General features: G+C 36.3%; 1 protein-coding gene across 1 annotated transcript; it reads left to right on the top strand.

Annotated features, from left to right (window-relative positions):
* Window positions 1-562: 562 nt before the first annotated feature.
* LOC135692850 (DDB1- and CUL4-associated factor 5) lies at window positions 563-15,218 on the top strand. Its single transcript, XM_065211182.2, has 9 exons — window positions 563-842; window positions 2,014-2,160; window positions 2,569-2,605; window positions 7,294-7,427; window positions 8,436-8,568; window positions 9,570-9,783; window positions 10,164-10,230; window positions 10,724-10,842; window positions 12,896-15,218. Exons 1-9 carry the CDS (start codon window positions 683-685, stop codon window positions 14,423-14,425), a joined length of 2,541 nt encoding a protein of 846 aa, XP_065067254.2. The 5' UTR covers window positions 563-682; the 3' UTR covers window positions 14,426-15,218.
* Window positions 15,219-15,919: the final 701 nt, after the last annotated feature.

The raw sequence follows: 15,919 nt of genomic DNA, 5'->3' as shown, positions 1-15,919 counted from the left end.
ATCGTACGAAATATTATGTAGCTATAACAGGTTACAATCTAATGTGGAAGCAAATGAATGAAGAAACTAGTTCCACATTTCTAGAACATGAATTCCTAAAAACAAGGAACCTGCAGCCAAGGACCGAGATACCCGGAGGCCGGAGGGGGGGGGGGGGTTGCTTGCCCACCCCCAAAAATCTTAAGTAGCATAAGTAAAATACTTTTATTTCGTAAAATATGGCTGTTGTTACACTTAATTATCAAGGCTGGGCCCCAAACAAAAGGCTGTATCTCGGTCTTTGCCTGCACCACTACAACAGGGAACCTGTACCCTGCACCACTACAACAAGGAGGAACCTATGCCCTGTAGCACATAGAAACTTCTGCCGTGGTTTTCCCTTTCAAATTCTATTAAAAAATGTTAAAAGCTATTTCCTTACATTTGAGGGAATTGAAATTTGAAACTCTCTGCCATTAGATCTGAAAAGCAAGCAATGTTAATTTTTTTCCTCATTTCCATAAATTGTCTTTTTTGACTTTTACTTTCATGGTTGGGTTAGGAGTGAGCCCTCGCTTTCATGTGGGCTCCTTTGTATGTAGGTTTATTTATAGGCCTAATGCAGTGTCTGGAAACTTCAAATTCCTAAGAAAAATGCCGAGTCTGATCGTTGTGAAATCGTTGATCAGTTGATCAAAGTGAAATGGATTATGCTTACTCGAAGAATCTTCATTTAAAAGCAAGGCAGTTTTGCAGAGAAAGATTCCTGAAATGCGGGAGTTTGTATCGGAAAGATTTATTTGGTCATTACGGTTGTGTGAACGCTGTTGAATTTTCACATGATGGACAATGGCTGGTATCTGGTTTGTTTGCCTTCTTTTTCATTTCTTCAGATTTCTTGACAAAATTTCCTATCTTTTTCGCAAGATAGTGAACTAGTACAATCAAGTGGCTTGTTAAAAACAACTTTTCCTAGAAAGGTTTTCGTCTTAAACTCGCTGGGGAAAGTCATTTCAAATAAGTTAGATACCCCGTCTTTCACAATAGGAAAGGCAAAATCAGCTGCAGAATCGAGATTTTCTTGATCCGTAAAAATTTCTTCTAAACACAGATTAGGCCTAAGTTTCTTTCTTATAACCCACCAATATTTGCATACTGACCAAGCGGTAAATAAATAGCGGTAATAAAGACTAATAAGAAACAATGCCAATTCAACAGAGCCAAGAAGTCTCATGAATAAATAATCTGGTTGGTCATGATACAAACCTCTTAAAAAGGAATAAAGTCCCACAATCACCATGTATCAATAATTGTAGCCACTGAATTGAAATAAAATAAATTGAGGTTTAGGAGATGTGCATCTAGGCATTTCACCCTTTAGAACTAACATGGGTTACCTATACTGATGAAAGATTTGAAGGCAAATATACCTTCGAATGCAAAAGATTTGGAGGCGAATAAGTAATTCCATCCAGTATTCTACACTGATGATGAAGAGCCTATTCCTGATTAAAAGGCTAGTAATTTCCATAACATGTATACTTTAAATATAAACAAGACAGGCATCATAAAACTGTTTTCAAAATGCGTGAAATTTTAACGTGGATAATAGAACAATAATCTGTTATCAGTAACAACTTGACCTTTTCATTCAGAAATACCGTGATTAATAGGAATTAACTTTTCCGTAATGGTCTTAGACTGTCTCTTGTGGGCCAGACATGTTTTCGCGAGGGCAGTCAATAGCTGCTGCCAGTATTTTTTATGAAGGAGTTGGCAAGGGTTATCACCAGTGTGAGACAAAAAGGCCCGGTTACGCTATATTTAAGAACAGAAACAGAAATGACCCAAGGAACTATATGAGATACATGATTTAGGCACTCTGCAACAAATCGCTCTACAGGAACCTTTGCTTGAACTGTTGGCTTAAGATATGCTGAAGTAGATTTGCCTAAAGATAAAGGCTCCCCTTGATATTTTGTAATCATGGTTGTCTTTAGAAATATGCTTTGACATCAAATTTCTCCATTTTAGGTGGTGATGACAGACGTGTCCTGTTATGGAACATCAACAAGGCAACCAGACAAAAGATTGCTTACAACTGTCAATTGAAAACTGAGCATTTGTCTAACATCTTTTGCACAGTTTTTGACAATGAAACAAGATTTGTCTTTTCAGCAGGTGTGTGTTTTGAATGCATAAATATTAGCTATACAAGAGTAATTAATTCTTTAACTTTTCTTCACATTTTGAAAATGCACCATCTCTAACAGCATCAAGGTTTCCGATGTAATAAATTTGCTGAATTTGATGTATTCATATTCCTCCAGGTGCAAGTGACGTGCTAAAGGGAATGATACTTAATATAGTAAATAGTATGTAATAGTAAATAGAATAATCTTATAAAATCAATATGTAATGATAAAGTTGAAAGACAATGATCATGGGAAGCGATAATAACTTGTATAAAAGTGATTATTTGATCAGTATTATTTCAATACATTTTTATTGCTAAGGATTGCCCCGGAAAAGCAGATTAAGAAGAAATATAATTTTTTCTCTCTAATACAGAGCTTTTTTCTACCTAAGGTAATGATGAAGATGTAATACGACATGATGTAAACAGGTTTGTTTTTCCTTTTTTTTATAAATTATACCAAATTATTGGCATATGAAAGAATAGATTGTATTTTGAAGCCAAAAAGTTGTTTTTTTGTGCAAAATTTATTTTATTATGAAATGGCTGTAAGACCTATAGATCAGGCGGAGAAAGGGGGGTATCGTCCCCCGAAAGCAAAATTTATGACATAGAGTGGATTTGGTCAATCTTGGGGCGCTGATTCCGAAAATCGATGTTGTACAAGCAAATTTGGGGCTATCAGCCTCGTTTTGATGCTGAAAGTCTCATTTTCGACCAAGTTCTGCATAAGATGCAGTGTTAAAACATACTAATTGCTATTTGAACAAGACAAACATGTCTAGGGATGCTGAAAAATCGTGTCTAGGGATGCAGAAACATATCTTTATAGCTTTTTCAACAGTAATTGTCTTTTCCTAACATCGATTTCATTCCATGAAGAGACTTCTAGGATGAAATTTTTAACTTTTTCTACACATCAATGAACACGTTTTCAGTAAAGACGGAAATTAGCCCAGGATATGAAGGAAAAAAAGCAGGAGAAGGACAAAGTACAACTCTCAGCGCTCAGGGAAGTACAACCAACCAGCGACAAGAAAACCTGACTCAGCACAATGTATATATTTTATATTTCTATATGATTTCTAAAAGGAAGTTACTAAAAGTAAATCATAAGAAATAACAATTGATTAAGATTGTGACAGATACGGCTGAGAAAACACTAAAAAATGCTGCCGCTGTGAGAAATGATTCCGAGATAAATATTGCAATTGCGAATACCGATTTAATTGCAAAAGAATTTAAGAAACAATAGAAATGCCATCCAGCATATACTAGAGCTATATGGAAAGCAGGGCCAAGTAAAGAGATGCAGTCCATTGGAAATATCAGTATCGTACAAACCGTACTAGCAGAATTATTTTCATTGTCTGTGATACGTATGAAAATATTGAGCAAAGTAACGATAGCCTAAGGAAATAGTCTAAGGCTGCGTTTACACGATAGCGGATTACTCACGTATCGGATTACTTTTCATATCGGATAGGGGTCCCATTTACACTGCCCCGCACCAATCCGATACGTCCCGTACCACTTTTGCGGAGTGAAATCACTCCGCTGTGAAAGTGGTATGAAAAATTATCCGATACGTCCTGCACCACATTCCATCTCGTGTAAACGGGTGAATCCGATACGCTTTCATTCCGGAACCTCGTCCTGACTCTCAAGGAAAGTTCTCATCAACGGATTCTACAACTTTACCCTTTGGGTAACGTTCGCCAAAAACTATTTTGTCTTTTCATCATTCGACATTACATCTTTTCAATTCCTTCCCTTGAAAAGGCATTCACTGGCATATGCCTTTACCGATTCAGGCTGCAATTCGACTTCTACTTCCCCCTTCTGCTTACATGTTCTTCTTCTATGTCACTGGCCAGCACTCATATTCTATACTAAAGTGATAATTTTTTCCCGAGACCTTCCCCTCCTCAGTAGACTAACGAAATCACCAGAATTTTACATTGCTAAATATCGAAACAAAAGAAGTATGCTGTACAGTGAATAGCGGAGCGTTGTCGTGTAAACAGGATGAAAACGGTATGAATATCAATCCGGTATCGTGTAAACGCAGTCCAAACGGTATGCTTTTCATATCGGATAGCTGAGACCAATCCGATATGAAAAGCAATCCGGTATCGTTAAACGCAGCCTAAGTATGCAAGATATATGTCAGTAAACAAAAAATTAATAAAATCATTCTTCAACAACATATTGAGAGTGACATTTTCGCATACCCTACAGTCACAGTATCGCTTTATCCAGCATTTTATTCTCTTTTCAAATATTATGAGTGTTTCAGCGTTTTTCAGGTCTTTTGGTAACTATGCTTCCTAACACCTATACCTAACAGTGTCTGTTGTATATAATGTAGTTTTGACTGGTGATTATTTCAATGTATTCATTTGCTTAATATCAGCATCAAGAGAGGAGAGAGACAGAAGAGAGGAGCGAGTAAGCGCTGTATAACAATATGAAATCGCCCAGATATGAGGGTTCCATGCGATTTTCCAAAATTTTTGAATAATGGTGAAAACAAGGAAATGCTTTTAATTTTTTGAAAGCAGATATTAAAGACAAGCATCGAAACGCCTTAGTAGGATAAACAATCTTCTTTCGGGAAAAAGCCATTGCACAAAGGTGGCTGACAATGAAGTCAATGTACTACATGCTTTGGCGAGTTACTACAAGAAAGCAGGCACCAAATTGATCACGCTTGTTAATGCTGCTGTAGATTTTTAAAGGCTCTTGCGCAACCGGCATGCTTAGTGGCAGCTGTCTTAATGAGACATTGACTGTGTTTTGTATTTTCATGCTGTATGACATCAGGCCGGTTTTTTGAAATAAAGTCGCAAAGCATGTCGGTTGCGCAAGAGCCTTTGAGAGTATTATATACTTCGAGTTGGCAGTTAGATCCTTATGGTAGGGTGAATAGTCAGATAGCCGTAGTGGTAATGCTCTATCACTTATTTTCTCTTGTATTGATGGGCAATAGTTAAAATTACATTATGTAAAAAAATGATTATTATCTTTTTTCTTTGCCCCCAATATGGCTTGCTATTTGTTTTTGGGTATTTAACTGCTATTTAACTGCTTGGCTGCTTTTTACTGATTTTATCGATGTGAGTGTCAAAAGTAGGATTTTTGTCAATCGCAACACCAAGTAAAGTTACATGGTTATCTACTCTTATAGTAAATTCGTGTTAATTTCGAATTTTTCAATATAATTATCCCTATTTTCAATTTGAGGGATTCGTAGTCATTTCACTCAATTTAGACCATTCCAGGGATTTATTGGTGTCTGGCTTTTTTAGTTTAACAGTTTACAACATCAGTTGCAGCGACAGATAATGTGTTGTCATCAGCAAAACTGCTTAGTAGTCCATTATCAAGGTAGTAAAATATATCATTTATGAAAAATATAACGATAAGAGGGCGAAGTATCGATCCTTGCTGTACTCCTTTTCCAAGCATACCCCAGGTGCTGTAGTCTCCATTAACTTTGAGTTGTTGTTTGTCTATCGATGAGGTAGTCTGGTATAAGCAACAGGAATGCCCGCTGTTTAATCCTTCGGCTAGAACCTCCAGAAAATGCCGGATGGAATAAAGATTGCAGTATTCAATGGAGCTAAACTAACTATCCTGATGATGGTGCAAAGATTATGGTTGACAATGATAACAATAGAACCGGCTCAGATTTAGACTTTATCAAAGATGACAACGTAGATGAGTTGAATTGAGATGAAAACTCTGTTAACAACTTTTGAAAACATTTAGCTGTATGGTATGCCCCCACTTTTTCAATCTTGTGGAGTATAACCGAAGTTATTTAATGATTCCTAAAAAATTACGTTTTTGAATAAAGCAAGTAATTTGCAAAAACTCTAGCCAGTGTACTGCACTCCACACAAACCGATTGAATCACGGTTATAATAACATTATCCGTTGCAAATATTTGGTCTTTTGATATTGTTTCCATTGCAACATGTAGAAAGAGTTAAAAATTTCGTTCTACAAGTCTCTTTATGGAATGAAATCGATGTTAGGAAAAAACAATTACTGTTGAAAAAGCTATAAAGATTTGTTTTTGCATCCTTAGACACGATTTTTTAACACCCCTAGACATGTTTGTTTTGTTCAAATAGCAATTAGTATATTTTAACACTATCTTAAATGCAGAATGATCTACTTGGTCGAAAACGAGGCTTTCAGCATCGTAATGACGCTGAAAGCCCCGAATTTGCCTGTATAACATCGATTTTCGGAATCAGCGCCCCAAGATTGACCAAATCCACTCTATATCATAAATTTCACCTTCGAGGGACGATACCCCCTTTCTCCGCCTGGTCTATTAGATTAAGTCCAAAGCACAATCGCACAACTCTTCCTTCCTCCCAAGATCTGGTGAACTTTGAAATGCTCTACCCCTTCCTGTTTCCCAGACTCTTACAACCGGTCTTTATTCAAAACAAAAGTAAACAAACTCATTATTTCCTCTTTCGCTTCCTAGTCCTTTCTTCCTTTCCCTTGTTAGGGCCTAGCTATAGGCTCATAAGCCTCTCCCTAACAACATCAACTTAAAAAAGCTGCTCAAATAAGATCACCTTTTCTCTAAAAAACCTTATGTCTGCATAAACATATCATCTTTCAAAATAAAAAATCGTTATCTATATCCCACTACCAGACTTGCGAAGCCATGCCTAGATGTAGCCATTCATTAACAAACAATCAGGTCACATTTTCTTCCTGTCACTATTTCATGTTTTGATCTGCAAGTAAAGCTTCATAAAAAATTGTATTTCGTCCTGATGGGGGTTCAAAATTTCATAAAATATCAAATTTTAGAACCTTGCAAACCTGTATTTAGTCATTATCTTGATGATTTGATGATTTTTTGGATCATTGATAAGTCTCTCTGCTGCAAAGTGGTTAGAGAGTATGTGGGACTAATGTCTCTAAGCTACGACTGTTTAACCAAAGATACAAAGCATTTGAATATCAAAGAAAAGATTCATAAACTTTAAAGGGGGTTCGCTTTTTACTGCTAATTATATTTTTTTGAAAGTGATAAACGTTTTGATAAATTTAAGTTTCAGAATCATGGTTCATATTGTTTTTAGAGATGAAGCAGTTGGTCATTATGGTCATGAAGAGGCTGTTTATTGTGTTGCACTTCCATCAGATTGCTCAGATATCTTCGCCACTGCAGGAGAATGTGGGGTTGTATTTCTTTGGGATGTTAGAGCACCTGAAGGTATTGCCTTTATTTTAAGAGGATAAGTCCTTTTGAGAAGAACTTTCTTCATTCAAAAATCTCTCCTATGAATTAGCTTGTCATTCTACAATGATGTAATAGTTTCTTACGTTACAAATAACATTAAAGAGGGTCTCCCAGGGGTTTTTGGAAACAAAGGGAACACGGACAAAATGGTACAGGTACACGGGAACAACTTAAATTTTCCACTGGGAACATGAGAACATTATTACTTGATTTAGGGAACAAGGGAACATTAGTTTCCAATGAAATCTATTACGTTACATATTATTTTTGCAAGAATCTTTAAGAAAACCGTCCCTGCAAATGTATCCCACCTATTGTGATTGTTGCAAGTGAGGTCAATCCACGAGAAGGAGACACCTGGTAACTCTCTAGCAGCCTCTTTGCACAGGAGACCAACATTTTCTGCCAAAAGAACCCACGTTGCTCCTGACACCTTCCTTTATGGCCAACAGTTTGACAGGGCTCTTGCAATAGAGTAATTTGTAATCAGAAGGGGTGTCACCGGTATTGAGATTCTAATCTCAATAACTGCTGCAATCTGTTGCAATGGAGTTTAAATCATCAAACCCATTTCTGAACTAACGCGCATAGCAAAACAATCCCTTTTAGAATTAAAAAGAAGAATGTTCCTAAATTTTACTTTGAAAATAGGAAAGCACGCACGAATAGATTATAGTTTACAGAAAAAATCTCCTTTTTTCTTGGCAAAAGTCTTTGCAGCACCTTAGCAAAATGGTTTGCGGATTGATATATCTTTTATATTTACTTTTTGACGGGAACGCAGGAACATTTTTTATTGTTCAACGGGAACACGGGAACACTGATTGTTTTTTAAAGGGAACACGGGAACAAGTACCCCCCCCCCTAAGAGACCCTTATTGAAGATACATATTATCAGTACAACTTACAACACTTAGTGCAATTTATTTGTTTTCTGTTTAAATGTTTAAGATTGCCATTATTTGTTATGTTTGCTTTTAGAAGAGCGAATTTGCGTGGCAATGTCAAGTGGCAGCTTTCATGGTGTTGCATTTAACCCATATGAAACAAAGCTTGTTGTAACAGCAAATGCACATGATGGAGTCAGCCTTTATGATCTACGAAAACCTGACAAGTGAGATTTAAGTTGATGTGTTTTTTGGAAACCTCTTTGTAAAAAATAATGATTCATTGATTAGTCAATGTAGAAGCATTCAAAAATTGAACTCAAGAAATTAGAGGATAAAATATTATGGTATCTAAAAATAAGAGTACTGGAAACATTTGTCAGAAAAATTTTATAAATATTTTTAGTCAGTTTTAGAACCCTAAATGGAAAGGCATTCAAAATAGTGGGAATATTGTGGGAAGGGATATGAAAATGCACATTGAAAAATCGACTTTCGGAAATTTCGAAGAATGTGTATTAGGAAATATGCACCTTAACAATGAATAAACGGGACAGAGGTGATGTTTTTTTCTAAGACAGAATAAAAACTAAGGTCTATAGGCGCATTTTAGATCTTGCCATAGAAGGTCCAATTAATTAATTTTCGGCCATTAGTCATACAAAATCTTTAATCTTATCTTTGCTGTCACTGCTCCCATCTTTCAACTTGTCTTTCTCGCTTGTTTCATCATCTTCATAGTCAGGCTTGTTTTCTTCCAATATTTGCCAATAGAATGTTCTGCATTTTGTAGGTATTATTTCTCTGTTAAACCAACGATTGTTTCGCCTGGTTTATCAAATTGACAGGTTTATTTTTTAATTTGGAATGAAGATCGTCTTCTTCCCATGTCGCTCGATGACTTTGATTAACAGCTTCTCGCTCTCTTTGTTTGCAATAAAATCTATCCAACCTTGAAGGCGTCTTGTGTTCAACTTCTTGGTTTTAATTTGTTTTCTTCACAGCTTAACATAAGGGATATTACTATATAAAGCAACAGAAAACTCTCATTTGAGAATCAATGTCGCTCTTTATGAATATCTGAAAATAATATCTCGTGGGGCACTGGAGATACAATTAAACTTTAACTACCAACATCAAAATGAGCAAGAAGAAATGACTTTTCGCATTTATAAATTCTAATCATTTTTGAATCTTTACTATTGTTTTTTTCATTCCTTCCATAAAGGCCTTTGATGTTATACGGAGATTCAGGCCAACGGGAAAGTGCCATGTTTGCGAAGTTCGATCAGTTTGGCACAAGAATTCTTGCATTAATGCGAAGAGCTGGACCAGTTCTCTTTGACATCGGGAAAAAGAGGAGGTTAATTGAGTTTAATCATCCGGAATACAAAAATATTTGTACTTTGAAGAGCCCGTGCTTTGTAGGGGACGCCGATCAGGTAATGCTACTTACAATAAACTTGGACCAAACACTTACTGCTAGACTCTCACCTGTGTGCATAATTAAGTAAAGAAACACCAGAAGATTTGTTTGGATTAAGTCCAGAGAAAAAACGTTTTCTTTTAACAAGCACACATTTTCAAAAGGTTTAAGTTTATCAAAGAGTTCTATTTGATATCAAATGCATTACAGTTGTACTATTGTGGTTTTTGATAGATTTGAACTGTTTGAAACAGGAGTATTAATCATTTGTACATCCAAATTTTGATAAATAATATGATATCTGTGAATGGAATATCCTTATTAAAACTACTTGATCCAATCGTTCACAAGAACGCCGTATTTGCCCTTTCACGGAGCATCCCTGTTTTGTTTTAGTTTATTGCTGCCGGATCAGACGATTTCAACCTTTACATATGGGAGAATCCTCGAGGGGATGTGATTGGTATGAAATTGCACTGTTCATTTTCTTTTCTTTGCAGAGCTACAAGTATTCTCTGTCTTGCTTAATGTTCTGTAATTTTTTATCTTCTTAATGAACAACTATGAAATGGTTTTTTTTAGAATACAAAATTTAAAAATGGCTTTGAAAAATTAAACATTATTAAGTATACCCAAGGTTGTTTGTCACTCTTCTGTGTTTATAACCCAAGAGTAATGATCGAAAATTATAAGCTAGGAATCATGTTTACTTAGATGTGGATCGAAATAGGCCAATCACAATTGCTTTCAGTGTATCTTTCTGTGTTGATTTTAGCAAACTATCTGTTTGGGTATGATAGTTTGGGTATAAGTGTAAAACAAAACTGCGAGTTGATCTATGTTATGTTCAAACAGATTAAATGAAAAGCTTTATTTTGCTTTACTTTAATTTCATGACATTTTTATTGCATTGACATTTTTTGCTTTGCTTTAATGTCAAAACATTTTTATTGCAGAAGACTGCATAGATGAGCCGGCAATGGTATTGAAAGGTCATCGTTCGATCGTCAACCAAATTAGATACAATCATCACGCACAAGCGATTGTAAGCTCTGGTGTGGAAAAAGTCATCAAGGTAAAATACTTTGCTCTTTGTTTGGTAGCCTCGTTTTGCCAGAGGGCATCGTTTGCATATTATGTCCTTCTCTTAGCTTTGACGTCATATATTGGATTTTCTTTGCTAAATTCCTGCTTGTGCAACAATACCGATAGCTAGGTTCATCGAGTCACTATCAGCTTCCAACAGTTTTGTGCTCCTTCACGGCTGCTGTTTCGTTTAATTTGATATTATTATCGCTCTAGATCCATTTTGTATGCATTGCTGGTATTGAAAATGCAATTTGAGGCCTTTTACTTTTTGCTAGTTAACCCGGGCTTACCCAGGTGAAATTTTTTCCTGGAACATGCTTTTGAATTCTGTCAACTTAAGGCTGAACAGTGCGTCCTTCATACCGAGCTTCACATCGGCTTGAAAATTCATATGAAACACTCAACACAAGATGCTCGGGTATTACAGTATCTTGATTTGTTTGTCGCTGCATATGCATGATCTCCATACCGGATTCTCCATACCGGATACCGGTTTTTAAGAGACTTTTCAAGAAACTTTTCATATATCCTTCCGTTTTCACCTGCCATAACTCAAAAGCATCGTTTATCTGAAATTTCGATTTCCGGATAATTTGTCAATTTTCCTTTTCATCCATAATTAATATCTTGGATTACCAGTCTGTTTTTACCTGCTTATTTTTAACTTTTTTATTTTCAATGGCATAAAATCAGCAATCACACAATTTCATCTTATGAATGCTAGGTCCTTCCCAGTTGGCACTTTGCTATGAAATAATCTGTCGTGCAAACCCATTTGATTACAAAAATACTTTCTTGTTGAATACATTTAAAGAATGAAACAACCAATCAATATATATTTGTGAGCCGTAAGCTCTTTGTGATAACGACATAAAGTGGCATGATGGGACGCGAGCTTTGAACGAGAGATGACAGCACCGTATCTTATCTTTTGTTTTTTAGTAAAGTAATGAGATAGTCAGGTCGAAACTTGCTTGCAAACGTCAACCTCCGAATAAAACTGATCTTAATTTTCATTAGTTTTATTCGGGCATTCTAGTTTCATTTAGATCTTTAGGAATTTTATTTATACTATTTTTTATAGTTTTCTTTTAATTTATAGAGTAGTTTTTCCAATGGCAATATAATCTGCCAGTTTTTGTTGCATTCTTGAAATGTTTCTGGAAAAGAATAAAACTTCCCTGCAACCAATTGCCCTATTGGCTTCGCCTTTTAAGCAGACCGCATTTTGCTTGCATACATTTAGTCAGCTAAAAGTAAAAAGCTATATCATGCTATATTTTATTGAAATAAATGTCAAATCTCAAGAAAACCTTCTCCCCCATATAATTTATATTTAAAATGGACGTGAAATATATGGCATTTAGTTTTAATGTTAATTTCCATGGTTTATCTCTAGTTTTAAAGAAAAAACGAAACAAGTTTTTTCACGTCCTAACAAAATTCATAGTACCAATACAAGCATCATGTTTATAAGAATCTTGCATCTGGTTCAAGATATTGAATATTTCAACGGTATTTCCCACCATTATTTTAATTATAGCCTAATGGTATATCCATTAAATATTTCCCCGAGTAAAATCTCAATTTTCCATTTTTGATATTCAATTATTTGATAGTCAATTATTAGGTGGTGTTCATTAGAGAGAATGCGGTAAACCAAAAGTATTTGCAATAAATATTTTTGTCGCTATTTGTTAGATGTAGGTACTATTTACAAGCAGATGCTGCTAACAGTGATATCACCAGAGGATTTAGTTAGTGTAACATATTGTAAAATAGTACAAGGTTTTGTAAAAAAAACCTCACTAAAGAAGATCTGATATGCTGGAATCGCTCCCATAATTTTAAGTACTCCTATTTAAATATTGCATGTGCTTGAATGGAAAGAAATCAGCCTGAAGGCCCTTAATCAGCACAGGGTTCTAATGTATTAGATCTAATACGTCTCAAGCTGTTCACCTTATGACTTGGTACTTGGAACAGCTCTCATCTCAGTTCTATAAACTTTTAATAACATTGTTTATGTTCCTTTTTAGCTTTGGAGCCAGTTCAAAATGGAAGGATGCACCGGTTACTTAAAAGGGAAGGACAGTGAGAGGAGACGAGAGTTCTATTCGCACGAGGAATACATGCAGCTAATTGTCGAGAGTGGCGAGCCGCTAAGCCATGATTACGGCATGCGATCTGTCGACGAAGACCCCCGAATGATCGCTTTTTTCGATTCGTTAATCCAACGAGTGAATGCAGGTTGGTTTTCGGACGACTCGTCTGACGATGAATCGCCGATGGATGTCGTTTTATTACAGTTAGCGAGTGAACTAAACGACGAAAATGATGAAACTAGCACTACTCCTAGTATTCTTGATCTGATAAGGACAATGATGCGAAATCAGAGTCAAGCGGAATCGGCGGTACCTAGTTTTCTAAACAGGAGGCTCAGGCAGCTGTTGGCTAGTCAAATGGCTTCGTTGACTGAAGAGATTGACTCAGACAGTAGTTCTGGCTCAGAGCCAGCTATTGAGGGTCAAATACAACCGGACAGCGAAGAGAATATCCGCAGCCTGTTTCAAGGCAATGCAGCATTGCAGCCGGAGTCTGGTAGGCCGTCGTCTGATAGAAGTCCAAGGGCGAGAAGAAATATTGATAATAGTGAAAGTAATGTCCGTGCTGAAGGTCCAGGTGCTGGGAATAGCTCTCACCCTATTCGAGAGATATCGGAAAGAAATACTGACACACTTACCACTATTTGTCATTGTAAGAACAGAAGAAGGCTGGATGAAAAGCAAAAAAATGTTGGTCATTCTGGTGATGGAAGTTTTGCTTCCGCTGTATCAAATACATCACATCCTAGTTCTTCGATGGCACAAAACAGTTTTACAACTTTAAATTATAAAGGAGACAGAGAAATTTGTAATAACTCTGGTTTGAACGGCTTGGATTCATATGAAGATGTTAATTATAGTGACAGAAACAATGTGTGCGTCAATAGATATGAACGGAGAACAGACCATTGTAAATATTGCGATCATTGTCGAGAAATAGCAAATACACGTGACGATAGTAAAGACATTGCATTGTACAGCAAAATAGAACCACGAGAACAATCAAAAACCCGTTTCTTTGGCAGTGAAGAAAGCAATAACAATAACAGACTGTCAGATAATCCTACTTCCAATAACCTGACTAGTATTTCTGGCAGAAATGACAAATATTCATCACAGCAACTTCCATCTTCGTCAACCTGTAAATCAGAAAATGCTTCTCAAAGTTGTACAAAATCAGCTGCTACTGATGAAGTAAAACGTGATGACGTGAAACTTGATGACGTAATACTTGATGACGAAATACTTGATGGCGCAAACCATTCTAGTCAGTCTAGAGCGAAAAGACCTTTATCGTCAGAAGTTCTTTTAGGCAGCTTTTCAGCTGATGTCACGGCTGGGCATATTGAAGGCAGTAATGAGATATCAGGTAACGTGCGTGATTCGTCAAGTCATGAAGAAAATGAATGTTTCAGACGCAGAGACCATTGCCAGAAACGGAAATACAGAAAGCACGATGACTGACGTTAAACCAACAGTCTGTGAGGTTTTCATTGAAAGGGCCGAAATCCTGATGACACATGCACCAACTATGTTCCTTATGATGTCATTCCTATCTTGTTAAAGTTGAAGATACCTCCACCGTGACATTGAATATTGCAAGCGTGAAGTCTGCACGTTCAAAAGTTACTTTTGTCCCAAACTAACATATACAAAAACAAGCAATGAATTATTTTCAAGGCTGCTCAAACCAAGATTTCGCTTTTCGCTTTGTCCTTTGCAATTGGCTCAGAGAGGATTATTCTGGTCCTGAAATGTTGTTCATTGCTCGGGTCTGAATTCACTTATCTACATTTAGGGTGAAAGAACAAATCTGAGTCAGTTGCACTTCAACAGCATTTTACGCAGTCTTGTTTTGATCGCGTTCGTTACTTCTCTTTACTATTAAATGTGTCAATCAAAGCGTTATGTCATCCACGTAAAGGTTTATTTAAAGGAATGAATATTGGCGTACAACGGTCTTGACGCGATTGTGCAAGGTGAAGGTCCAATGGAAACGTTTGTCATACATAAATGTTTGTTCTGCCTATTAGAACTTGGTTAGATCGCGTCTTTTTGATGCTGTCCAAACAGCAATGCGTTAAAGGACTATTCATTGATTGACAGGTTTATGTTTACCAGCTATGTTCATGGCAAGATATGTAGTGTGAGTTTATTGCAACAAACCACCGATTCTGTTAATGGAAAAAGTAACATTTTTCAACTGTCGTTTTGTATGCTGGCTATTTTTCGTTCTTTATTTAAAACTAACAATTTACTGTGTATTGTTTTCCTGTGCTGTTCTTTGCCAGTCTTAATGTCGATGAAAAAGGCGGTTTACGATATTATTGTTAGAAACTTATTGGCGACATTGACCTTGCAAGAGGAAGGGGGGCAGGGAGGGGAGGGTGTAGATAGGGAGAAACAGTGGAAGCTTTGCATGAAGCTTTGCTAGGCTTATCTGTCCAGTGGATGATAATTGATTATAGATGCTGATATTTTGCTAGGACCATTATTGCAAAAAACATCGAATAGCGATTAGGTTACGGATGCGTATCCTTCAATCTCTTCGTGGAAAGTTTTGGGAAAGGGGTGTCAATAGTCAGTTTGATAAAAAGTGGGAGAAATATTCATGTAAAACGCCCCGATGAAATATCACCAAATTCTGAAAAAATATGTTAACATCAAAGGCTCAAGCTATTCGGATTTTCTGTTATGTTGTTAAGCGTTGATAAGGAAACGGTTTGCAGTAGGCATAGGTGATTATGATCTGTTCGTAAGACTAAAGATGATTACTCATTTAGGGTGGTGTTGCTTTTGTGTTTCAAAATATACAGGCGATCGTAGTTTCAATCAGTTAGAAATCATAGCCAGATTCGATGTTATCGATTATGCTTCAAGGTCAGTAGATCCCTGCAAATACAAACCACTTAAATACCAACTTACTTAAAAATTGCATATAGAAATCGTAGATTCCAA

The sequence above is a fragment of the Rhopilema esculentum genome, chromosome 10, assembly GCF_057945365.1.
Source record: "Rhopilema esculentum isolate cy_ngs chromosome 10, ASM5794536v1, whole genome shotgun sequence".
In the NCBI taxonomy this organism is placed as follows: domain Eukaryota; kingdom Metazoa; phylum Cnidaria; class Scyphozoa; order Rhizostomeae; family Rhizostomatidae; genus Rhopilema; species Rhopilema esculentum.
This window is presented reverse-complemented; position numbering and strand designations above follow the sequence as displayed.

What these genes read in the sequence shown, in the direction of transcription:
- LOC135692850 (XM_065211182.2), top strand. Translation starts at nt 683, where the DNA reads ATGGATTATGCTTACTCGAAGAATCTTCATTTAAAAGCAAGGCAGTTT. An exon ending in AAGATTTGTCTTTTCAGCAG is followed by an intron (nt 2,161 to 2,568) that starts GTGTGTGTTTTG and finishes TTTCTACCTAAG; the next exon opens with GTAATGATGAAGATGTAATA. An exon ending in GGATGTTAGAGCACCTGAAG is followed by an intron (nt 7,428 to 8,435) that starts GTATTGCCTTTA and finishes GTTTGCTTTTAG; the next exon opens with AAGAGCGAATTTGCGTGGCA.